The 26,067-nt window shown below is 42.4% G+C and overlaps 1 protein-coding gene across 2 annotated transcripts in view; it reads left to right on the forward strand.

The window, feature by feature from the left end:
* The window catches only part of LOC140165425 (kelch-like protein 32), a 46,247-nt gene that overhangs the window by 9,545 nt on the left and 10,635 nt on the right, over nt 1–26,067 (forward strand). For both annotated transcript variants that reach the window (XM_072188730.1, XM_072188729.1), the window contains exon 3: nt 16,897–17,014. In XM_072188730.1, the coding sequence (XP_072044831.1) occupies nt 16,897–17,014 (118 nt within the window). The remainder of the gene's footprint in view (nt 1–16,896; nt 17,015–26,067) is intronic.

Below are 26,067 nucleotides of genomic sequence, written 5' to 3' on the forward strand. Positions count from 1 at the left end.
GCAGGCAGCAGAGCGGTAACCACCAGCGAAAACCCTAGCGGGTTTTGCAGCAGGAGGATACCAGTCGATCACGGTAGATTCTGCTGTGACAGCCCCTATGGGTCATGGCAGGTCTGCTTAAGGGGCTCCGGTCCCCGGACAAGCAAGCGGTTCCTTCGGGGACTGCTAAGCGCGTCCAAAGGCTCAGCAGCCAGCGAAAGCACTGACTATACGTCGGAGCAAAGTAGCAGGCAGCAGAGCGGTAACCACCAGCGAAAACCCTAGCGGGTTTTGTAGCAGGAGGATACCAGTCCTCTAGCGAAAATCCTCACGGGTTTTTAGCAGGAGGACACCCGTCTGTTGCAGGCATATCTACGGGCTCAAACAGCCACAGTAGTAGCCAGCGACGGGCAGCATGCAAGGTACCCGGGCTTGCCTGGGTTGAACCCTAGCATGCATGGGTTCAACAGAGACGATACCGCTAGCTAACGCTGTGGGTGTAGTCTTAGCAGAACCAACTGGGGTTGTCACACGGCAGCGTTCCATGGCGGGACCGCCGAGTGATACCCTGGGCCCTAGAATAGCTGCTGGCTGTCCACAGGGACTGGCTGGCGATTATTCAGGGGTTGGGCTCGCAGTCTCTCACGGGACAGCGACCCAGGTGCATTCGGCGGCAGCTACAAAGACGAGATGCACTAGAGTGGTAGCCGCTATGCCCCGCCCATAGCTGCCGTCAGTGGTCCGCCACACCCCGTGACCTTGGGCGAAGCTCTAGAGGGTACAGTAAGTAGCTTGAACAGCCTAGCTGATCAACAACCCACTTATGTCCTCGAGAGCCAGCGGAGCGTGGGTGATCCATTACCGTCAATGGGTCAATTACCCTCTCTTGATCGATCACTGTCAAATCAACAGGGCATAGCTCCATTGATTGGCGCTGCCTATTCAGGTGGCGAGGTGATTGATCGGGGTATCTGCACGCTCAGCTACCCGTGGTACTAGGCAAGCTCCCTCTAGCCAAGGGACAGCCGGTATAGCGGGTACCCATACACGCGGCTTGATCCCCTTGCGGGGAACGCAGGTGAGGCATGGGTACAGTGGTACACAGCCGGGAGCCCTCACGGGCACCTACGCTGGAACCACGCATGCAGCGGTACACAACCGGGAACCCTCACGGGTACCCATGCTAGTACCGCGCGCGGTACCACGCCAGCACACAGCTTGATCCCCCAAACAGGGAGCGCGGTGTGGCGAGGGTACAGCGGTCCACAGTTGGGAACCCTCACGGGTACCCACGCTGATACCGCACCGGTACCGCAGCACCCGCCTTAGTCGCCACAGTCTCTGTGGCAACAAGGGGGGGGGAGGCGGTGCTGGTACTACAGTACCATGGGGTTACCCTGGTGGCGGATCCTTTCAGGGTCAGCTGCCGGCTGCCCGTGGTACCCGCCGCAGGGTGTTTCTTCCACGGCCTAGCACCGTGGCAAGTGTCGCCTAGCGATGGCCACGCAGTACCAACATCAGCTGTTGACCAGGCCAGCCGGCATGGGGCTAACCCAGATCTTGATCAGGGTAGGCCCGTGCTGCTAAGCGCTAGGGCGGCGGCTGCGAGAGCATCTTGCGGACCCAGTGGTGCCATGGCGGATACCTCAGGGTCTTGCGGGAGTACTCCCTCTTCTGCTGGCAGGTAGTCGGCGAGCCACACAGTGGTTATGCCTTCTTACCCGCTTTCAGATGCCCGTCCTCAGTTACCGTCATCATCGGAGCATGATCACGGATACTGTGGGCGAGGAAAGGAGTCGGAAGCTGAGTCCGGTAGTGACATCACTACAATCTCCTTCCCCGCTGCCCAGCGAGGAGCAACAACACTGATCTTCCTCCGGACACCCCTAAGGGGGAGTCCATGGAGGAGGACCAGGGATCCTTTCAGTAGGATGCTCAGCTGCTGCTTCCTCACAGGGGGCGCCTGCACTCTCATTCCCGGCAAACCTCACGGGTAGATATCGTGGGGCTGTCGAGCTCAGTAGAGCTATGGCGCCACAAGTGCTTGCACGCTTCCTCTGCGTGTAACGCGGAGGACCACGGACCTACCTGAGGGGATCCGAGAGGGACCCAGATGTCGTCAAGCGTATCACGCTCAGACAACATCTGAGCTCTTCCATGAGGTGAGCCTATTAGCGGTGCTAACAGCTAGCCTCAACGAGAGCTCCATGGGCCTAGCCCATAGGGTGTCCACTCAGCGCCGGGGAGGGGCCTGCCACTCCAATCGCTCAACGCGATGGAAAGGCAGGGTCCTTTTTCTCTTTGGATGCTTCTGCGCTACGGTGGAGGACCGTGCAAAGAAGCTACCAACGGAGCACTCTGAAGAGGTCGGAAACTGCCCTTACCATGGGTAGGAGCTCCGACTTCAGCAGGCCGTGCACCACCAACAGTACCCGAGCCCACTACCTCTGCAGCACCCATTTCTGGGAGGCGCAAGGGTAGCACAGGAACAACTGGCAAGCCCGAAGAAGAGCAAGCGCTCTTCCAAGGGAAGCTAGGCAGAGCATTCCTGGGGGCTCAGCGGTTTTTCCACAGGGGATCTCCCAGTGGACGACCGCTTATGGCTTTCACCCAGAGGTGGGAAACCATCTCTTTGGCGCCTGGGTATGGTCAGTGGTGAGTGGGGGTTACAGACTGGCAACCCAGTCTCCCCACATTCGTCTGCACATTTCAGAGGTCCACAGTAGTGCTGCCGTCAGACGGCCCCCAGCGTCGGGCACTACTGACAGGGATCACACAGCTTCTCACGAAGCGGGCGATTGTCCCGGTCTACCCCCGTTCTACGGGTGATCTTGGAGCCATTGGCTCCAAGGAGACCGGCGACGGGAGCCCCATCCGGAACCGCAGGCTGTTGAACACGTTCTTCAGGCCCAAGAGGTTCAGAATGGGGACTCTCGCCTCGGTGCTAGCCTGCCCCATCAGGGGCATGGGAACAGCATCGCTAGATCTCTCGGACGCCTATCTGCATATGCCAATCGCCTCTCAAGATCGGAGGCATCTGCGCTTCTAGGTACAGGATCAAAATTACCAGTTTTGATACCGGCCATCCGGCCTGTCCATCTCTCCCAGGGTGTTTAACACTCTTGGTCAGAGCGGTGGCAGCGTACCTGAAGCACAGGGGTGTCAACATCGGTTGCTACCTGGACGTTTGGCTCATATACGGACGCACTCCACTGAAGACTACGGGTCTCATGGGGTTGATAGTCCGTAGGGTGCGGGACCCTGGATTTTTTGATCAGCTCAAAAAAGTCCAGCGTGGTCCCGACGCAGAACACCACTATTTGTAGGGGCCCAGATCACCCTCACGGAGGGGTTCGCATGGTGCTCTCACCCGGCGGGTGATGAACATGGTGCGGTGTGCCTGACTCGTGGCCGAGTCTCGGGCAAAACCCGCTGTGGCATGGATGAAGGTGGTAGGCCTAATGGCCAGTATGGTAGACCTCGTACTGTACTGCCGTTTCTCGTTAGGCTTACCCAACTACACCTTCTAGCCTGCTTGCAGGCCCAGTCGTCACCAATATCCCTCGCGGTTCCGTTGTCGGAGATCGCGCGAGAGGAACTCTGGTGGTGGACCCATCAGCCCAATTTGACCCAGGGTGTCAGGTTTCCTGCACCCCGGTATGTCACGTAGTGACGACCATAGCGTCACAACGGGGCTGGGGGGTCCACATCCACGGAGACTCCGTCTCGGGCCTATGGGGCCCATAGAGACAGAGTTTCACATCAACCTCCCTCGCTTACGAGGAGGTGATCGTGGAATCACATACCGTTGTCCTGACGGATAACACAACCGTGGTAGCCTACCCCAACAGACAAGGGGACTCCGGGCCACCACGATTGAGCCTGCATGCACGACACCTGATAGGGTGGTGCAAGTTCAGGCAGATTACGATGAGAGCGATACACATAGCGGGCGTCACCAGCATCCTCGCGCACAATCTGTCACGAGGAAGGGTGTCGGGACCAGCAGAATGGTCCCTTGCTCCGCAGGTCGCTCAGACGATCTTCAAGGGGATGTACCACCCCTCGAAAGATCTGTTCGCATCTCATCGCAATCATCCACTGCCGGTGTACTGCTCAAGGGTCGCGGACCCCAAGCATTCACCGTGGGCGCTCTGTCCATAGACTGGGGAGGGATGACAGCTTTTGCAGTCCCTCCGATCTCACTACTCATGAGGGTGGTGGCCAAGATCGGGTGGGAAGACTGCATTGTCATTCTGCTAGCGGCAAGGCCGCTGGCACTCCCAGTACCAGATCTACTCCGGATGCCCGGAGCGGAGGTACCAGTCTATCACTAGAGCACCTGCAGTTAGCTGCATGGCCCTTACCAGGGAACACGCAGCGGAGGGATACTTTTCATCAGAAGCTGTTTTTCTCATCGCCGGGGCTGACGGAAGTCTACCCTCCGTGCGTATAGCCAGAGTCTGGCTCCATACTACGCTTGGTGCAATGAGACAAATAGCTCTCCCGCTAGAAACCTCTGTGCTGCTAGTTCCGGAGTTTCTGACAGAAAAGTTCCAAGCAAGACTTCAGCGGGCCACTGGGGCCAGCTATAAGTCAGCTGTCCTCTCCATTCACCGAGGTTTCGAGACGGTCGACTATCATAGCCGATGGTTACCTTATTAGTCTACGCCTCGACGGTATGTTCAACGAGTGTCTACCAAAAGGAAAGTGATCCTCCTAAGGGATCCCAACACAGTCTTAGATTACTTTAAGGGTCACCCTTTTGACCTTCCGTCAAAAGCGGCGCTTAAATACGTAACTCTCAAGATGGCTTTCCGGTTTGGCGTTGGCTTCGGACGGCGGTGCTGAGTTGCACACGGTCTCGAGGTTAGCTTCCGTGTTCACAAACACTGGAGCGACACTGTTTCGGCGCTCTGTTCTCGTGACTACTGACGGCGCGGTGCATACCGACATTCGTCCCTCTCCAATCCCCAGGGTTGGGCAAGGTTCGGCTGAAGCCAAAGATAGGCTGGGGTGTCCGATAAGGCGCTGCAGCACTATTTCTTCCGAACACAAGCCTTGCGAGGACTCACGACCGCATTCATCACCCTTACAGAGCCTTTCGGTCCAGCCGCTGTCGCAATGGCTGGTCCAGGTGTTGGTGGGGTCCGGGGGATCGCGAAGGTTTCGCGTCCCACGACCCACTCGACACGAGCTATCTCATCATCTTGGGTATACCGTTCGGTTGTCCCTTGAGGAGATCTAGCAGGCGGTGTCCCGGAAGCCACCTTCGCCCTTCTCTATACGATACTTCCGTTTACGTTAGTAATCAGAGACGGGCGGGAGGTTTACCGGGACATTGTTCGGCGATCATAATACGGTGGTGTACGGGTACCAGGTTTTCAGACTATACAGAATACTCAGCATGGTAAGAACCAGTGTCGCTATTCTTAACCACCAAACTTATTAAGTAAGGAGGTTTATGTCTGTGATCGCGTGGTCTTTTTGTTTCCCGACCGTTGGGGAAAATATTTTCTGACCTCGCGAAAACCATCGTTACCGCTCCCGATCCCTGATCAGATGCTGACCAATCTTGTACCTCCATCCGTCGGTTACTTGCTAGATCGATCTTTCAGATGTTGATGCAAGAAGTATCTTAATCAACATCGAAGCGGTAAGATCGACCGGTGTACTGAGTCTAGTCCCAAACAGAAATGTTTGGTAGACTCATAACCGTGCGATCTTACCTTTCCGATGTTGATTATCCCGACCCGCCACCCCTACAAGTTTGGTCCGGTAGGGGATCCCAAGTCGGATAAGGGGCGATCATATGGTGTGACGTCACCTTTTGGGTGAGTCCACCGGGGATCGGGGGTTTTGTTATTTATTCATTTATGTGGGACAAAATGACTATTGGTTTTCCGCATCTCGGGATCGATGCAAGAAGTATCTTAATCAACATCGGAAAGGTAAGATCGCACCGGTTATGAGTCTACCAAACATTTCTGTTTGGGACTATTTTTATTGTTGTACATGTAAGCATGTGTGTGAATGCACTTCAGAAAAGCACCCTTATTAACAAAATGACCCTTAACAAGGATAATCGTTTGTTAACCATACCCTTAAAATAAGGACAAAGTTAAAAGTGGATTAAAATCCAACACTTAATAAGGATGCATGATCAATTTTTAAGAAAAAAAACACCATCCTATTATACAGTAAGCCAAAAAATTAAGGTACCAGTTGTGTTCACCCATGTATATCCTAAATAAAGACAAATATGTCAAAATTAAAACAAGCAGCCAATACACGTACTCTTTATCTCTAATTTAAGACCTTACTTGTTGAAATTGGTTGAGAATTAAAGAAACAGTGATCTAAAACCTAATGAAGAAACGAAATCAAAAGTTGCACTTTTGTGTACTAATCAAAAAAAATCTGAAAGCAGGACGCCAGTTTTAACGTGCCAATCAATGGTAGCGCAGCGCTAGTTCTCTTGTTCACGAATGCTTTGTGTACAAATCAATAGGGCATTTAATGCAGCGACCTGCAACTTTTAAATTGGTATCTTCCTTGGGTTTTGGGATCGCTGTGTCTTTATTTCTTGAACAATTTCAACGAATGAGGTCTTAAATGCGAGCTAAAAGATGCAGCTATTAGCTACTGGTTCCAATTATGACATATCTGTCTTTGTTTAGGATATACAGGAGCTGAACATAACTGGTACCTTAATTTTTTGGCTTACTGTAGATATTATTTTAGCATATTTTTTAGTCAATCTCTGATATTTTTCTCATAATTATCGCCTACATTATTAGGGCAGTATTATCTTATTATGACGATTGCAGGGGTAAGAATGTGATTGGATTAAAATTACCCTTTGAATTAGCACGGACACATGGTGTCAACATGGACACATGGTGTCAACCAACCATGATGAGGAAGAAGTGATTGAGTTATATGAGGAAGTATACAAACTCATTGAAGAGGAAAAGACACACTTTAAAATTGTTTTGGGAGACTTTAACGCTCAAGTTGGGAAAAAAGATGATGAAAAAGAAACATCAGTTGGAAACTTTGGATACAAGAAGAGAAATGAACGAGGGGATCTTTTAGTGGATTTCGCAGAGGCAAATAAACTAAAAATAGGAAATACTTTCTTCAAAAAGAAAGAAAGCCGCAAGTGGACCTGGAAAAGCCCAAATGGTCTTCACAAGAATGAAATCGACTATATTCTGTGTGACAGGCAACAAACTTTGCTAGATATCTCAGTACTCAACAAATTTTCGACAGGAAGCGATCACAGATTGGTTAGATGTATAGCAACCTTCAATATCCGTAAAGAAAGGAGGAAACTCATTACCAAGAAAAAGGTAATTGATTTAAACAAATTACAGGAGGAGAAATACATCTTCGAAGTGGAACTGAAAAACAGATTTGAAGGATTGGAAGTAGAAGAAAGTGTTGAAAACATGTACGAAGACATTAGTGATGCAGTAGCTACAAAGGCACATGAGGTGGCTGGTTCCAAAAGAAAAGGGAATACAGACAAGCTTAGTCAAGAAACCAAAGATCTACTAAGCAGAAGGAGGGACATGGCAGCGCAAGAAAAACACAATACACCAGAATATAGAGAACTATGCAAATCAGCAAGAAAGAAGATGAAAACTGACATTCGCAATTTCAATACAGAGCACGTCAGAAGAGAAATAGAAAATAACAGGATAACAGTGTAAAAAAGGCCAAAAGAAGCTTAGTCATAGGGAAAAATCAAATCATTCAAATGAAGGAAGAAGATGGTACCATCATCAATGACAGAGATAGAATAATCAAAAGAGCAGAAGAATTTTACCAAGACTTATATGACAGCAAAACCCCAGTACCTGATGTAAATCTGGTCCCAGAACATGAAGAGGAAGATATCCTTGATGTGAGAGCAGATGAGGTGGAAGCAGCTTTGAATTAAATGAATAATGGAAAATCTCCAGGGCCAGATGATATCGTGGCAGAAATGCTTAAGTGTGGAGGAGACACAGTCATCCAAGCATTGGCAAAACTCTTTACGAAATGTCTAAGAACCAACACCATACCATCAAGTTGGAAGAGCGCTAATGTTATTATCCTGCACAAAAAAGGCGATACAAAAGATCTTAAAACTACCGCCAATTAGCCTTCTCTACACACATATAAACTCTTTACCAAAGTGATCACAAACAGATTGACCACTCAACTGGACGAAAATCAACCTGCAGAACAAGCTGGATTCAGGAGCAATTTCTCTACAATTGACCACTTACAGGCAGTGAATCAACTTGTTCAAAAGTCTAGGGAATACCAGCTGCCCTTATGCCTTGCTTTTGTGGATTATGAAAAAGCTTTTGATTCGGTGGAAACAAATGCAGTCATCCAAGCACTCAAAAACCAAGGCATAAACAAAATCTACATAAAGACCATACAGGAAATATATACCAATGCCACAGCTACACTAACACTTCATAAGGACAGTGAACCAATTTTCATCAGAAGGAGAGTTCGTCAGGGAGATACCATGTCACCCAAGCTGTTTGTAGCAACCCTAGAAGAAATCTTCAAAAGATTGAACTGGGCTGATAAAGGCATCAATGTAAATGGAAAGAAATTAAACCATCTAAGGTTTGCAGATGACATTGTAATCATATCTGGAGATGCAGCCGAATTGGAAGAAATGTTAACTGATTTGAGCAATGAGAGTAGGAAAGTGGGGCTAAAAATGAACATGTCAAAAACAAAGGTCATGTTCAACATGTATGCAGATAATAAGGAAATCAAAATTGGAAATGAAACACTGGAACATGTATCCAAATACACTTACCTAGGACAAGAGATTTGGACAGATGGGAATCAGCCGCATGAAATAAAGAGAAAAACGCAAGCAGGATGGGCAGCTTTCAGCAGACACAAAGATACATGTATACTAACAGACAAACACATGCCAAATTGTCTGAAAAGGAAACTTTTCAATCAATGCATCTTACCTGCCATAACATATGGAAGTGAAACTTGGACATTAAACAAAGATATGGAAAGGAAACTTCAGACTACACAACGAAGTATGGAAAGGATGATGCTGGCGTATACAAGGAGAGACCGGAAAAAGAACAGCTGGATTAGGGAACAAACAAGAGTAAAGGATGTGTTAACAACAGTAAAAAGAATTAAATGGAGGTGGCTGGACATCTGAGTAGGATAACAGATGAAAGATGGAGTCAGCTCACAACAGAGTGGCAACCGTTGTATGGAGTAAGGAAAAGAGGAAGACCTCGAGCTAGATGGAGAGACGAGCTGGTCAGCTACCTGGGAACAACAGCCTGGACAGGGATTGCAGGAGACAGGAGAAATTGGCAGAATTTGGGAGAGGCTTTTTTACCCAGCTGTGGGATGACATGGGCTGATGATGATGATGATGATGATGATGGTGTCAAAAAAGACACCCTTATTCGCTTTAACCCCTACCTGTGTTTTTTTTGCTATCGGAAGAGAAAGAAGAAACGAAAAAGGAGAGAAGATGAAGAAAGAAGTCACTTGGTACCCCCTAGATTCGAACTCGGACCCCTTGCATGCCACGCACACGATCACCGACCGGTAGCTACTGAGGTTAGGCTGCCCCAGGCAGCAATTCCCTGGGTATATATGACTTAGGCTGATTGCGTCATCAATTCACATGGAATGCATGCACGCAGAGTGGTTTTAATAGTGAGCTTTAGTGAGACTTACATGTAGTGGGTTAGGGTTAAGGGGGTACTGCACCTATTTTGTGCCTATTTTTGCATTTTTCTCAAAAATTATAGCGTATTGATGACAAGTAAGATGTGTATTATAGGGGCAAGGACTACAACTACTGCTAAAATTTTATTTCAGCAGTCAAAAGTAAGGGAAAACCACTATTTGATCAATAAATCAATAACTACTTGCCTTGAGTTGCTGAATTTTCAGTGCAGTTTTTACTTGTCACCAATGCGCTATACTTTTTGAGAAAAATGCAAAAATAGGCACAAATTTGGCCAGGGGTATAGTACCCCCTTAAGGAGGCCTAAATCTAGGAAAAACATGTTAATTAACCCCAACCCTACCGTGGTTTTTTGCTATCGGAAGGGAAAGAAGAAACAAAAAAGGAGAGAAGATGAAGAAAGAAGTCACTTGGTACCCCCAAGATTCGAACCTGGGACCCCTTGCATGCCTCGCACAGGATTACCGACCTGTAGGCTTGTAGCTACCGAGGCGCGAGGTCAGGCTGCCCCGAGCAGCAGATAGGTATAGGATCTTGTCAATGATGTCCTTTAGCACGATTAGTGTGGGATTGTCTTCTTGGGAAAAATTGTCCATTTTTCAAACTTTTTCGAATGAAATTGTGTACACAAATCGTGTAAAATGATCAACCAAATAGCTTCAATCGGACCTTGATTTTCAAAAATTTTCCAATCAGACACCCCCCTGCGTCGCCCAATCTCTCGGGGATGCCCGCTTTGCGTCCATAATATGTGTTTTCTACCTTTCATACTTTGGTGATCCCACCAATCAAAAATTGGTCGCTACACACCTGTAATGGGGGGGGGGGTCAAAATATTACCAAAAAAATGTTGGTTCACGAAGAGGGGGCTAAAAATATTTTAGCATGAAAACAATATTTTCCAGTTCCCCCCTCCAAAGTATTTCTGAACACTCCCTAATAAAAGGAAATTTTGAGGCTTGTCCCTTGATCCACCGCTCTTTGTAAACATACTCAAGGCAGCACTCATAACTCATCTAGACCAGATGTGAAAAACCAGTGCCTATTTAATTTACCAAATAATAGGCATGTTCAGACCTGAATTATTACTCTCGAGTTCAATTTTTTACAACTTGAGAATTTTTTTGAGATAAAATACCACAAATATTTTCTCTAAATACTTTGGCGGGGGGCCTGGGCGCTGGAAATTTTCAGAGTCAAAACTTTTTGATCCCCTCGAGAGAACCTGAAACTTTTTGACCCCCCCCTTCATAGACATGCAAAACTTTTTTGCCTCCCACCCACGCTTATTTTAAAGGTTCCATGGATTTTCGACACTTAGGCCTATATTCGGCCTATTGTCATTTACCAACATCACATCACAACAGAACAGGGTGTGGGTCCCAGGTACATGTAAGGGTATGGAATGCTACTCACTGTAATAATTTATAATGTAATGTGTGTGGAGTGTGAACAATTTTGCATCAATGCTGCCAATTAGTTAAAACTTTTTGCCCCCCCCCTTTTGAAGATCTATAACTTTTTTGACCCCCCTGCATTTTGTCCAGCCCCACCAAAGTATTGCCTAGCCCCTTCCCCTCCCCCTGTTTGGAACTTGTACAACCTTCACTCATATCGGCAAAGAAAAAACACATTTTATGCCGTCATCTAGTTTTTAGAACAAGTACTGAACAAACACAATGGTTAAATCGTAGTGAGGACAAACTGGCAAAAAGGTCATGTTTACCTCAACTCTTTACCTCGGGTGCGATCATCCCTGGTGCGCTTCACATGGACATCTACCTCAACTGCTCCAGTGGGGTTAAGGATTTTAATTATACCTCTAACTTTTTTCAGAGGTTAATCAGTAAATCTGCCCGACTCCTGTCCAGATGGGCACAAACTCGACTTCAACCTTTATCATCAGCGTTCGAAATTTTGGTTGTCTGGTTGCCCGGGACAACTAAAAAAGTCGCCGAACAACCAAAAATACTGGTTCGGTTGTCCACCGGACAACCATAAATCTAGCCAAAAGTAACATTTGTAGGCCTACGGACAACCAAAAACTTAGACGGACAACCAGAAATTGTTATGGTTGTCCGTGGGACAACCATTTATTTTTCCTAAATTCGAACACTGTTTATCATGAACTTATCCCGACTGGGCACTTTACTTGATACACCCATACCCGAGTTAAATATTCCATGTCTGAACACAGCTTCAGAGTTTGTATGAATCCATTACCCTAATCATACTAATACTCCTCAAGGACACATTTGGATTCCATGCAATTCTAGAATTTGGGCATTGTTTGGGGGATGATCCTTGCATCAGAGAGTAGTTATTCTTGAGAGGGCACTCACCTCATTTGCATGGCAAAATTACCCGTCTCCTCTGCAGCCAATTTGGTTTCGCTCCATCGAAATCAAGCTGGTCACGGAGGAGACTACTTTCCTTTGTGTTTGTTCATTTGTGTATGGAGAGCCCTTCTTGGAGTCCGTTTGGACTCAGGCTACGCTCTCAGCTAGAGTCTGGCGCTGCATTGTACTAGAAACACCTTCTCTGTGAACTCGCTAGAGCAAGGAAAATAAAAACTGGTTTCATTACTATCTGTTTTGAGCTTTTTTGCAGGTCTGCGACAATAGTGTCACCACAACTGTCTTCGCGTCATTAACATGTGCTGGAGTCTAGCACAGGTCAACCAAAGTCCCGGATTTTAATAAGACAATAATGATTGACACACACACCAGGAAGTTTCTCATCCAAAAGAATGAGAAAATTTAAATTCTCACCATTTTGGCCGTTTCTCATCAAAATGTCCGTTTTCTCATCCAAAACTTCCTTTAGTGTATTAAGTTAGCTTAGGCCTATTGATCCTAAATTTGCTGGTAGGGTAAAACTCGTTTTAGGGGGGTGTTTAAAAAAGTTGGCCACACATGCGTATAGGCCTACATTATCATACTTGAGTGCCTCTCCCCGGTGAAATTTGAGAATCATTTGGTCACCGTCCTAAGCGTCCTTGCCCACACGAGTCGCCCAGGAGTAGGCCCTACCCGGCATTATTAATTATTAGTGGTACAGTCGCGTATCGTGTTGTCAATTATCGTTACTTGTGTCCATGGATATGACCCCATGTATAAGTAGGCCCCTAGTCTTCATAGAATTCACACAGTCTATGCCATGTCATTTACGGATACAAAGAGGATAATAATGTTTGGGCGCCCACAAAATCTTACACCGTCTTACACAATGTTCCAAGGCAAAGTTCAGTTTAATATTTACTCATCGTAAAAATACAGACGTTTTATTTAATATGTGATGATGTTGTCTGGATGGGTGGACAGTTGTCACACTGTGGAAAAACAACAACCGGGAATCCGCATTCATTTACAAATAGCATTATATTAGTATCACATAGTGGCCTCCGTGCAGTGGAAAACCTTAATTCTTTCATCAAAAAGAAATGAAAATGACAAAAAAAACCGGATCCACCTGTACGCCTATAAAATGGGCACAGAAATTTGTCTCAAATATGAATGAATTTTAAGAAACATACGGGATATGATGAACCAATGACCTGGCGCCATGATAGTAGGATCTATTAGTCGTTTTATATACAATGTATATACCGTGTTGTCATAATACCAATATTTGACATAATATATAACGAGTAATATTTAGTATTGTAAATATGCAGTTCATATGCACAAACGAACACTGATCTTTATGATATTCAGGTTGTTGTACATCTCATATAACATGTCATATAGGAGGTCATATGTGTTGACCTTCTCCTATTGTATTTGTTCATCTGTGTATGTAGAGGATTAGCGCCATTAAAACTCCATCAGTATTTGGGCGTAGTTCAGTGAACTCACCAGATTGCTATTCCAAGTACTTTGATAAATACAGATTATGTATTAATGGGTCGAGGCGATTGCATTGAAAAACTAATAAATTATTCATAACAGTTACGTAATCAATCGATAGTGCGGACACTTTTCATTTACAAACCACCAAAATTCGTAATCTTTTAGCGTTGGAAAAGAAACCACGTGAATAGAGTGTCATCCCCCTGCTTGCATGTTGCATGTGAATGTTGGTTTTAGATTTTTCTTGACTCATACCACAGATCCTGGAATTGACATAACAATTGAGAAAATGGGAACAAAATGTGATCTATTTCCAATAAAGAAATGAACTGATAGTAGACTAATGACTCCCCCCCAATTTGTGATTGTGTGTAGGCCTATACCTATGCACAAAGTGGTGTGTGCCAGATATTCACAACAGGTGTCAGGGTAGGTCAAACCACATTTGCATGCATCTTTGCCTGGTTCCATGTGCAGGGGGATGACACTCTATTCACGTGGTTTCTTTTCCAACGCTAAAAGATTACGAATTTTGGTGGTTTGTAAATGAAAAGTGTCCGCACTATCGATTGATTACGTAACTGTTATGAATAATTTATTAGTTTTTCAATGCAATCGCCTCGACCCATTAATATATAATCTGTATTTATCAAAGTACTTGGAATAGCAATCTGGTGAGTTCACTGAACTACGCCCAAATACTGATGGAGTTTTAATGGCGCTAATCCTCTCCATACACAGATGAACAAATACAATAGGAGAAGGTCAACACATATGACCTCCTATATGACATGTTATATGAGATGTACAACAACCTGAATATCATAAAGATCAGTGTTCGTTTGTGCATATGAACTGCATATTTACAATACTAAATATTACTCGTTATATAGTATGTCAAATATTGGTATTATGACAACACGGTATATACATTGTATATAAAACGACTAATAGATCCTACTATCATGGCGTCAGGTCATTGGTTCATCATATCCCGTATGTTTCTTAAAATTCATTCATATTTGAGACAAATTTCTGTGCCCATTTTATAGGCGTACAGGTGGATCCGGTTTTTTTGTCATTTTCATTTCTTTTTGATGAAAGAATTAAGGTTTTCCACTGCACGGAGGCCACTATGTGATACTAATTTAATGCTATTTGTAAATGAATGCGGATTCCCGTTTGTTGTTTTTCCACAGTGTGACAACTGTCCACCCATCCAGACAACATCATCACATAATAACACGTCTGTATTTTTACGATGAGTAAATATTAAACTGAACTTTGCCTTGGAACATTGTGTAAGACGGTGTAAGATTTTGTGTGCTACCTCAACATTATTATCCTCTTTGTATCCGTAAATGACATGGCATAGACTGTGTGAATTCTATGAAGACTAGGGGCCTACTTATACATGGGGTCATATCCATGGAAACAAGTAACGATAATTGACAGCACGATCCGCGACTGTATTTAGGGAGGCTAACCACTAATAATTAATAATGCCGGGTAGGGCCTACTCCTGGGCGACTCAGGGCAAGGACGCTTAGGACGGTGACCAAATGAGTCTCAAATTTCACCGGGAGGGGCACTCAAGTATGATAAGCCTATACGCATGTGTGGCCAACTTTTTAAACACCCCCTAAAACGAGTTTTACCCTACCAGCAAATTTAGGATCAATAGGCCTAAGCTAACTTAATACACTAAAGGAAGTTTTGGATGAGAAAACGGACATTTTGATGAGAAACGGCCAAAATGGTGAGAATTTAAATTTTCTCATTCTTTTGGATGAGAAACTTCCTGGTGTGTGTGTCAATCATTATTGTCTTATTAAAATCCGGGACTTTGGTTGACCTGTGCTAGACTCAGCACATGTTAATGACGCAAAGACAGTTGTGGTAACACCATGGTCGCAGACCTGCAAAAAAGCTCAAAAACAGATAGTAATGAAACCAGTTTTTATTTTCCTTGCTCTAGCGAGTTCACAGAGAAGGTGTTTCTAGTACAATGCAGCGCCGGACTCTAGCTGAGAGCGTAGCCTGAGTACAAACGGACTCCAAGAAGGGCTCTCCATACACAAATGAACAAACACAAAGGAAAGTAGTCTCCTCCGTGACCAGCTTGATTTCGATGGAGCGAAACCAAATTGGCTGCAGAGGAGACGGGTAATTTTGCCATGCAAATGAGGTGAGTGCCCTCTCAAGAATAACTACTCTCTGCCATGTGTTCCAATATCTGTGTTCCACCATGATCAGGGCTAAACACTTCTGACTGATATGATCATGATGATGGAGCATAGGTATTTAAGTCAGATTGGGGTCTGAACATTAATAGTTTTGCTGGTCTAGTCACACTTGTTTACTGGTTCACTGGTTGTTCAGGAGGAGTGATCCTGAATGTATATTTAGTGCAGATTTGAAAGCCTCTGGTACTTGCTCTGGTTTTGTGTATAATTGTTTGTGATGTGTTCATCCTATTCAATTCCAGTCTACATGCATGCATGTAGGCTATAGTCTTTACCTCTCAGGTATGTATGACCAGGGATATGGTATTTACTATATTGGTACAGGTATGACCATGGAAGTAAATAAGAGCAATGTCTGGTTTACTTCCATCACAGATCCTGGCTTCCATGGTCATGATGGTATGAAGTCTTGCTTGTACATGTATGATGTACTGCTGATATCTTTTGTACCTTAATTAAAAGTGTTGAGAAATTGGTGCCATGATGAGAGATGCTGGACAGTGTTTAAGCAAACTGTATTTTGTATTGCCTTTTCTTTTGGTGCATACTGAAGTATGTCTCCATTAATTTTGGGTGTACACAAATCGCTCTGGATCTTATGTAAACATGATGAAGCTTTGACTGAGGAAATACATTTTGTGGTGTAGAGCTAATCAGGAAATCAAGTTCATTGCCTGTATGAAACAAATATTAATGCAACTTGATGCACAAATATAGGCGTCGCCTAGACTGGATCCTTCAGTCTTTCAACAACTACGCACGGTCATCGGGTTGTGTAAGGCAACGTGAAGGATTGTGGGTAAATAAAAGGCCCCGTCATTAGAGGCCAGAAGGATTCAGGCTAGGCGTCGCCTATCGTGTGAAAATGCTGATTCAGCCTAGATGTAGTAGGCCCTACATGTATGTAGCACTGCACTGACTCAAGAGTCAAGTGCTCTATACTCAATATACCCATAGGGCAGTCAAAAGAAGGCATCGTTCAGATTGCGCTATTTGGGCATCACAGCTTGCCAACACTGCTAGTTCTAATTCAGCCATCTTAATTTTGAATCATCATTTATATTTGACACAGATATGGCAAGAGGATCTGAAAGATGTGTTATCCACAGCCTGTATGCTACAACTAGACAGCCTGATTGAGTTATGCAGGGTGGAGTTGACCAACTATTTGGATGTCTCCAACTGTTTAGGTAAATTAGAAATTTATTGATTTTAACACCCCCATCCCCCTCCAACCCCCCCCCCCCCCAACACACACATTGTACATTGTACAAAATTATTTGATATCTGAAGGACATATTCAAAATGCCATTTGATATGTCTGATGTGTTCTCACTAGTATCAGGTCCCACAAAAAATATGTGAAAACATCGCTATCCAAGCTCTTAAGGTGGTTATGGAGGCATTATAAAAGTTCTCTAATCATGTTTTAGACAGATTAATTGAGTAGAGCAAAGTACACTGATCAATATGCCTTTTGTTTGGAGTCAATCGGACATACGGTTTTCAAAATATATCAATTTATATTTTCTTTGTATCTTAGTGTTTTTATCAATAATCAATAAAGTTAATGAGCTAAAATGACTGGAGAAGCTCATTTAATTTTTGCCAATATTTTGCTAAAAATCCATGCATAAATAAATTCAGGGTACTTTTATTTTGCATACTTTTGCCCTGAAACTTGGTCAAAGTGTTTCTAATATGTTCTAATGTATTATATAGTGAAGCCGCCCCTAATTTGCATAATTAATTAGCATTTATGCAAATTAGCTCATTAATTATGCAAATATGCAAATTAGAGGGTGGCTTCACTATATAATACATTAGAACATATTAGAAACACTTTGACCAAGTTTCAGGGCAAAATTATGTAAAATAAAAGTACCCTGAATAAGGCTCTCATTTTCGGAAATTCGCCCCCGGTACCCGAACTTTTTTCGAGCGGGTACCGGGTACCAAATTGCAACAACAAAAACAAATTGCCAAAAAAAAAAACATTTTTTTTTTCAAAGTTTTTTTCGGTTTTGTAGTGTCTCTGGACCTAGACCTAAATGCTAGGATCTTGGTCAACCTAAAAAAAATTTTTTTTTAAATTGAATTTTGCACATTGCTTTGTGTTTTTAATCTGAAAATTGATACATAGTTTTCATGTCATACTCTATTAATGATATCAAAATGCATTCAAATTCAATGCATGAAAAAAAAAATTTAATTTTTTTTTTTTTTTTTTTAAATTTCGGTACCGGGCAGGGAATTTCCTCAATTCCCGGGACTCACTCAGAGCCTTAACCCTGAACATTTATGCATTGATTTTTAGCAGAATATTGGCTAAAATTACATATTCATGAGCCTTTGCAGTCATTTTAGCTGATTAACTACATTGATTATTGACAAAAACAATAGGATACAAAGAAAATATAAATTGATGTATAAAATTATGGAAACCGTATGTCCGATTTGCTCCAAACAAAATGCATATTGATCAGTGTACTTTACCCTACTCAATTATTCTGTTTAAAACATGCTCAAAGCATTTTCTAATTTCTAGAAAATGCATCCAATACCACCTAAAAGTGCCCGTTGGTCAGTGTGTTGGTCCTACAACCAGCACTGACCAGTTGAGTGACAACTCTGATGTAATGAAATTTTGATTTAATCAAACATTTTCTTGACTTTTTTTCACAAATTTAATAGTTAATAGTCTGAAGGGTCACTCAGTCCATAAACCCAATATCTTAAACAGGGACTTTTTCACTTAATCCTTACCCTAACCCTAAAGTCCTAAACCTTAACTTTCTTAACCCAACCTTACCCCTCCCCCACTTTTTTTTAGCCATAATAATTCACCACCCTAGGGATACACACAATAATTATTACAAAGCAACTTCAAAATTGTGAAAAGAAATAAAAAAGTCTTGTTTTACAAGTTGACCTAAAGTTGTAAGTAAATAAAGTAATTTATCAGAATTCAGAATATGACCTTGACATTGCAGTGCCACACCATGGAATTCATTTAGCATTGATTGATCATTGCTTAAAATTGGGTAAATAATACATGTGCAGCCTTGTCTCCCCCCCCCCAGCTTTTCACTTGAAAGTTGAAATATTTACGGGTGTCATCAGAAACCCCTGGCTTCATAGGCCCAGGCATGAGAATTGTCAGGTTTCAACCTGAATTCAGGCTTTTTTGCTCTCCAAATTTCTGCACTTTCTTTTACCTTAAGCCCATTTTTGGCCTTTTTATCTTTATTATATTAGAGTGGCCTACGGAGCAAATAGATGTAATACACATAATTAACAAAGCATAACTCGCAAAATCAAATCGGAATCAAGTAAAATTTTATCATGAACTTTACTTCAGACAATTTTACCCAAGAACCCTGGTTTTACACTGGAAAAAAAATTGCAATTTGATTTTGACTTTGCTGGCTGTTGACCTCAAATAAATTTATGGTACTTAAATTTGAGGTCAAAATTTAATTGTAAAGTGACATTTAGTATTAAATGTAGGATCTAAAGTTTCACTTTCTGCATATTGTAATTTCTGGGCTATTCCAGTTGAAATAATAGGCCCTACCCCCACTGAGTTTGTAGATTTTAAATGGGGTTACCTAAGTAGCTAAGCAGGTGACTCCAAATCTATACACCCCTTATATTGGAGATTAAGGTCATGCCTGCCATAGGGGGATGAATTTCAACTAGAATAGCCCAATTAAAACTTCACTTAACAGAGGCGGATTTAGTGCACCCCCCCCCCCATTTTTGCAGGGCGGCGGGGTGCCGCTCTATTGAAAATTCCTGGATCCATCCAGAAGTTGTCTGAATTGCACAATGTTTGTGTATTTCTAATTTGTTTTATATGTCACATAAAATAAAATGACCTGTTTTCTACAGATCCCTCAAGAGAATAATATGCATTTTATTTTACATTGTCATGTTTTAGTACTTTAATTCTTTCTTTTGATTAAGGAATGTAAACCTTCACCCACTGTCTAATTTGTGGTGGGAGTACATGCATGTGATGCATCCATGCATGCAAGTGTTAAAAGTCATTGTGAGTTTTACATGTGCCTAAATCTGGGCATATTTTCGATTGAAATGGTTGTTGTGTTTTTAAAGTAGCACTTCCTGGTTAAAGAGGCATTTCGTTATACATATAGCCTCACTTTTCTCAAAAAAACATAGATTTTAATACCAACGGAAACCTCCGGTTGTATAATGTTTGTGTAAAAAAAAAAGATTTTTGGCCGATTATCAAAAATATCGTCAAATTTGTTTTGATGTTCTGAAAACAGAACAAAATTTTGGAAATAAACATTTATCATGATGAATATAGACATCAAGAGGAAGGAGTCATATGTCGGCAATTTTCAATTCAGTTTTTCACATCATTTTCTGCCAGTTTACAAATGCTACATTTTGATGCAAACCCCATCAAAATCGGACATCTGGTTACCGAGTAATGAGCAATTTACCGATGGCTGAAAACAGTATAAAACAAAAAAAATTGAACACAGTTTTTGCCAATATCTCAAAAACAATATTACTTATTAGCAACATCCGACTCATTCCCCTTGATCATGTCACATAAACGTGCTATGAAAAGAGAATGCTAGGCTCACAAAATAAGTCCATTAGCAAAGGTTTTTATTAAATTATATTTTCTAAGTTCAAATAACTAGGCCTATATTAAAAGAAAAAACTGCACAAATAATATGACCTGTTTTCTAATACAGACTTGTAACCTTACACAAAGCAATTATAACCAGGCTGCAAGAATGTTGGGTGGCTCAATAAAGAATGGTAGTAGTCCACAATATCTGATATTTAAATAAAATGGTTGTAAACTTCCTGGTTTTAATACATGGTTAAACTTAAAATACACAATAAACATGATAAAATTTATAAAGAAAAAACTTATTATTGTTAGACATGGTATTAAATATTTTGTATAGTTTGAAACATTTCAGTACGGTGCCTTAAAAATTTCAGTGAACACACAGGTATACTTTTTGAAACTATCAAACTAAATTATGTATGCCATGTGTACTTTTACATGTAACTTGAAAAGTGCAAATAATGTAGGCGAAACAATAAACTTATCCTGAACCTCTCTCTGGAAGACAAGGTCAATCAATTTTAATTTTTGTAAAAATACTTTTAAAAGATCATAACCAAAACAAGAATCTATCTATGCCTATTTAGCTTTTTTGGTTTGCGTAATATTTAAACTTAAAATTATACTTTGAAAATAACAGGGCTATTCCAGTTGAAATCCACACACCCCTTAGAAGACATGACCTTAATCTATCACACAGGGAGTGTAGATTTCAAATGGAGTCACTCATTCAGTAAACCAATTTGAAATTCACACTCCCTGTGTGGAAGATTAAGGTCATGTCTTTGATAGGGGGTATGGATTTCAACTGGAATAGCCCATCTATAACGAAGCATAATATATTTAAAGGCCCATTCAGTGATCCCAGTGTAAGTGTAAGAAATTAAAATTGTTTATAAATTGCCTAAAAGTGAAGGACAAGTCATTCAAATTGTCACTTGGTATTTTTGAAATGAAAAAATTTACCAAACAAGAAACAACAAAAAAACGGGAAAAATCAGAGATTTGTGTTATAAATTGCCTAAATTGGAGGACAGGTCATTCAAATTGTCACTTGGTATTATTTTGTTATGAAAAATTTGGCAAACAGTGAAAAAACGGCAAAAATCAGAGATTTGTGTAAAATGACTATTGTTGTCTTTAATGTGCAGCTTTTAGCTTAGCAACAAGCAGGCTATGTTAGCACATCTGTGACACTTACAAAGGATCCAAAATCCTAATTTTGATGATTTTTACGATCCTCCTGATGAGCAAATCACAGAATGGGCCTTTAAGTAGTTACTGTGAGAGTGGGCATTGATGTGACAGATTAATTTCCATTCTTTGTGCGCTCCCTTTTAGCTTGCGTAAAATTTAAAAACATGCAATTTTGATTATTCGTACTTGTCTATGTCTATAACTTCAAATCACCTAGTAACATACCAAAACAATCTAACCTGTTGAAAATGTAACTGTAGTGGAAATAATTAACTGCTGAGCTTTTGCGATATTCAAAAAACATTGACCATTGACATTAAAGTAAAAGCATTGACAACATACATAGACAATGTTTGTGGTCCCCTCTAAAACAATGAACACAAAGTCAACTAAATGACTTTTTGAGATAGACAATGTGACATGTTTGAAATCTTTACTTCAAAGCTGTAAAATCATACCAATCCTGTACCAGTCACCTTTAGCAATGTATGTGATTTCACACATTTGGTTGTAATTTTCCTCTTTATCTGACAGTCAAAGAAGTATGAAGTGTTGGAAGAGAACCATTTAATTCACTTTTCATGTCAAGAACATTGACAATTTGACAACTTCATTTTATGTTGTCAATGTGGAAAAACATTGATATTTTTTAATTTGTTGAAACATCGCATCACCTTATTCGATTAAAATCGTCTTAAAATCAATATTTTGACAGTAATTCATGTATGCCATGTGACATCATAAAGAGCTACAGTTTTCTTATCAGCTACGGCCAGCATGCCATCAGAAGTAAAACACATATCAACAGGGTAGTGCAACCCCTCAACTAAATCTTCTATCACATTGCCCGTAACTGGGCAGTACTGTTCAATTATGCCCGTCCCTCGCTGAACGCGTGCCTCTCCACTTCTACTTGCCTTATAGGCATTCCTCACCGTTAGTAGCCCTCCAGTCTGTTCGTTGTAACAGATTCCCTCTACCATTGGGATATCCAATACAAGTATACATTGCATCGATTGGAGCTCAATGACACTGAGCCTGCCGTGTTCGGGATCACTAGCTGCGATGTGCGTATCATGTATAGAGGTCATGTGGTAAGGCTTAATGCCCAGTTTAATAACCCGAAGAAGTTTACCGGAGGCGCTGTGCTCTGTTACTACACACTTAGCAATGTCCCCTGCGAGAATGCGTCCATCTCTGAGAGCTAAAACACTGCGTAGTTCGGGTGACACTGCACGGTCCGTTGCCATGCTAGTGATCGTCTTTATGTATTTTCCGGATGAAGTATAGACTTCGATGCAAGTTTTGCGCTAGCGATTAAGATGTTGCCATCGTGAGTAACGGCAGCGGCAATAGGTTTGTATGGATTTGAGGCGTTAAGACTCACTGTCTTGTGTTTCTTGTACGAACCATTGCGCTGTTTCTGGAAAATTATAACACTGTCTCTCTCATGATCGTTGACAACTATCCAATCTTTCTGGCTTGAATCGATGCTCATAAGGCATTGAAAATCACCAAATTTGTGAGCCAAGTTCAAGTGGAGCGGGGTTGTGCAATTTCGTAATGGAGCCAATTCAGATTTTGGTGTCGTAGGCTTATGTGGTGTAGTCTTCTTCGAAACCTGGTAGGAATGTGCAGTTGCTGATGAAGGGCTGTCATCAGGTGGAATATGTATAGACATATCTACGCCAGACCCAGGTTTCCCGACAGGAGATTTTGCCTTTGCGTTTGAGTGTGGCACTTTCAAATCGGCATTTGTTTTAGACGCACCTTGAAAACCTATTGCAGCAGATACGCGAGGACCTCCTACAGGAGACTTTGCCCATACATTTGAGTTTGGTACTTTCAAATCGGCATGTGGTTTAGATGCACCTTGAAAACCTATTCCAATTGCTTGTGGACTCACTCCAGGAGACTTTGCCCTTCCATGAGACTGTACCACTTTCAAATCTGTATTTGATTTAGACCCTCCTTGAAAGCCCATTACTTGAGGACCAAGCTTGAGGTTGTGTCTGTCTTCGGCTTTGAGCGGTGTTCTTTGAAATCCAGCGGTAGATTTAGAGCTGTGGCGTTTGTCTGTCTCATGAATTTTGTGCAGCTTGTTCTCAGATCTGTCAGCGTGTGATTGTGGTCTGTCTTTTGGTACTCGCTTGTCCCGTGGTCTTTGCACTAGAGGACTGCCACGTGGGCTCTCATCCATGGGAGATCGCTTCTTTGGTATGTCTTTTGGTACTCGCTTGTCCCATGGTCTTTGCATCAGAGGGCTGCCGCGTGGGCTCTCATGCATGGGAGATCGCTTCGGTTTATGATCTTGCGGCACCGATTGCGATCTATGCCTGTCTAACATCAGAGGAAGGGTTTGTGGACGTTTCACTTGCACACTGTTTCTACTCATGCCACCACTATGGGTAACTTTGATCCTGTTTCCAGTCAGTGAATCTGAAGCAGTTGTATTGTTATTATCTTCATCAGACTGAAACAAATCATCAGCATGATCAGATTCATTGTCTGTTACTTTTGTTATTAATCCACTGGTCTCATCGTCACTGGATATAGCTGAGTCACCTTTTTCTGTATTCACTTCTCCTGTTGTATTGTCTAGATCAGAGGCATTAGCATCATTGCTGAGTCTCTTTCCAGGCGGTAAGTACGAAAACTGTGGCTTTGATTCGTCACCTTCCTGAAGATAAGGTTTTGGAGTCTTACTGGATTCTTTGTAATTAGGACCAAAATGTGTATAGATATTGTGACATTTTGGACATCTTACTTCTCCGTCAGGGTTGTTCTTCTTCAACTCGCGGAAACAATTATTACAGCACATGTGATCACAATCTGGAAACTTCTGCGGTTGGTGCTGCGGGTTGATTTGCTTAGAGCATACTGGACAACTCAGTTTCTTTTCCAGCATCAGGGAGAAAAGTCTGCCTTTCTCGGTAATGTGCAAACTTTTAGCATCTGTCAAGTCATCTTTATCTGTATCTGTTTCCCCTGTGTTAGAAAAAAGTCTAGCTTTCTCGGTAATACTCAACTTTTTAGTTTCTGCAGTGGGTGTAGTCGGTTCATCTTTTACTGTACCTGCTTCCCCGGATTTAGAGAAAAGTTTAGCTCTCTCTGTAATGCTCAAACCTTGAGTTTCTGCCATGTTTAGTAGCAGTTTGTGAACTGGGCGACCAAGTATGGAACGATACAGGTTCCCTTATTGCTTTGCAGCCGACACAAAAGTTAATGAAAAATAGTCACGCGAAGTTGCTGCCCTTCAAATTGCTACAGCTGATTGCACACAGGCTATTTCTCAGAGAAGATATCCAACCCTTCCCAGAATCCTTTGCAACATGACACATTGCCTCATTACAGCAAATGACACACCTATTTGTGCAGATCCCTTTGTTTTCACATTGAGAAAACAGACTGGCTAAGCATGGGTTGATAGTCAAGAAATAAATATATTTTGCAAGATCTGGATGTGCTTTGTTCATTGAGGTACTTTTTGTCACTATCACCTCATGTTGCTACTGAACAGCAAATCAGTACAGAAAATTGAAATGGAAGCAATGCATTGTGGGAAGTGTAAAAAATCTTCACTAACTATTTCTATTGATTATTTACGAAGTGAAAATTTTTACTTAGTTCTACCTGTGTTTTACAATTCATGCCCGTATTAAAAGTTTGACTTCATGAAAGAGTGGACTGTGTTCCGCATGTTACAATAACAGCAGTTTAAAAATATTGGATTTTAAATCTAGTTCATATTAAAAATTTCTAAAATATCACAAATTTTGCAAAAATCAATATTTTTAATCAAGACTACATAAATATTTGTGGCTGTACCAATTTGTTACACCCACTGCAATGTTGACTAGATCCTGACATCTCAAACAGCCCTATCTGTAAGGACACGGTTCATTAACCACAATATGCAAGTATACATGTAAATGGACCTCTGAATTTATTGGGAACAAAAACTCATACTTTACAACTTGAGGTCAAGTATTGAGCTATGGTGGTTGGATGGCGATCACTGAACTGTGCCATTGGATATTAGATTTATCTTGGCACATAGCGTGAGCGTGGCTTGCTTGGAGAGTTAGCCAAGGGTTACAATAGGTGCCATGGATGGATTGTTTGCTTAGATCGGTGACATTGAATTTGAACGCAAAAAGTTAACTCAACTGGAACAAGTGTAACAATTGAAAATTTTTGTTATTCAGGTAAACTTGGTTTTAAAGGGATGTTTGGATTTATTTAAGAGTTTGGTCATTTCATTTAATAATCAAATTAATGGAATTTTATGAGGTAATTGTGGTTAATTATGATTGCTTAGTTCGATTTAGCCCAGCCAGGTCACAGAACCTTTGGGTCCAGGAGAGGTTCCACACCAAAATGGGTCCACATACATTTTACTACATGGGAAGCCCTGCTTTTCAATCA

Source organism: Amphiura filiformis, chromosome 12 (assembly GCF_039555335.1).
Source record: "Amphiura filiformis chromosome 12, Afil_fr2py, whole genome shotgun sequence".
Classification (NCBI taxonomy): Eukaryota; Metazoa; Echinodermata; class Ophiuroidea; order Amphilepidida; family Amphiuridae; genus Amphiura; species Amphiura filiformis.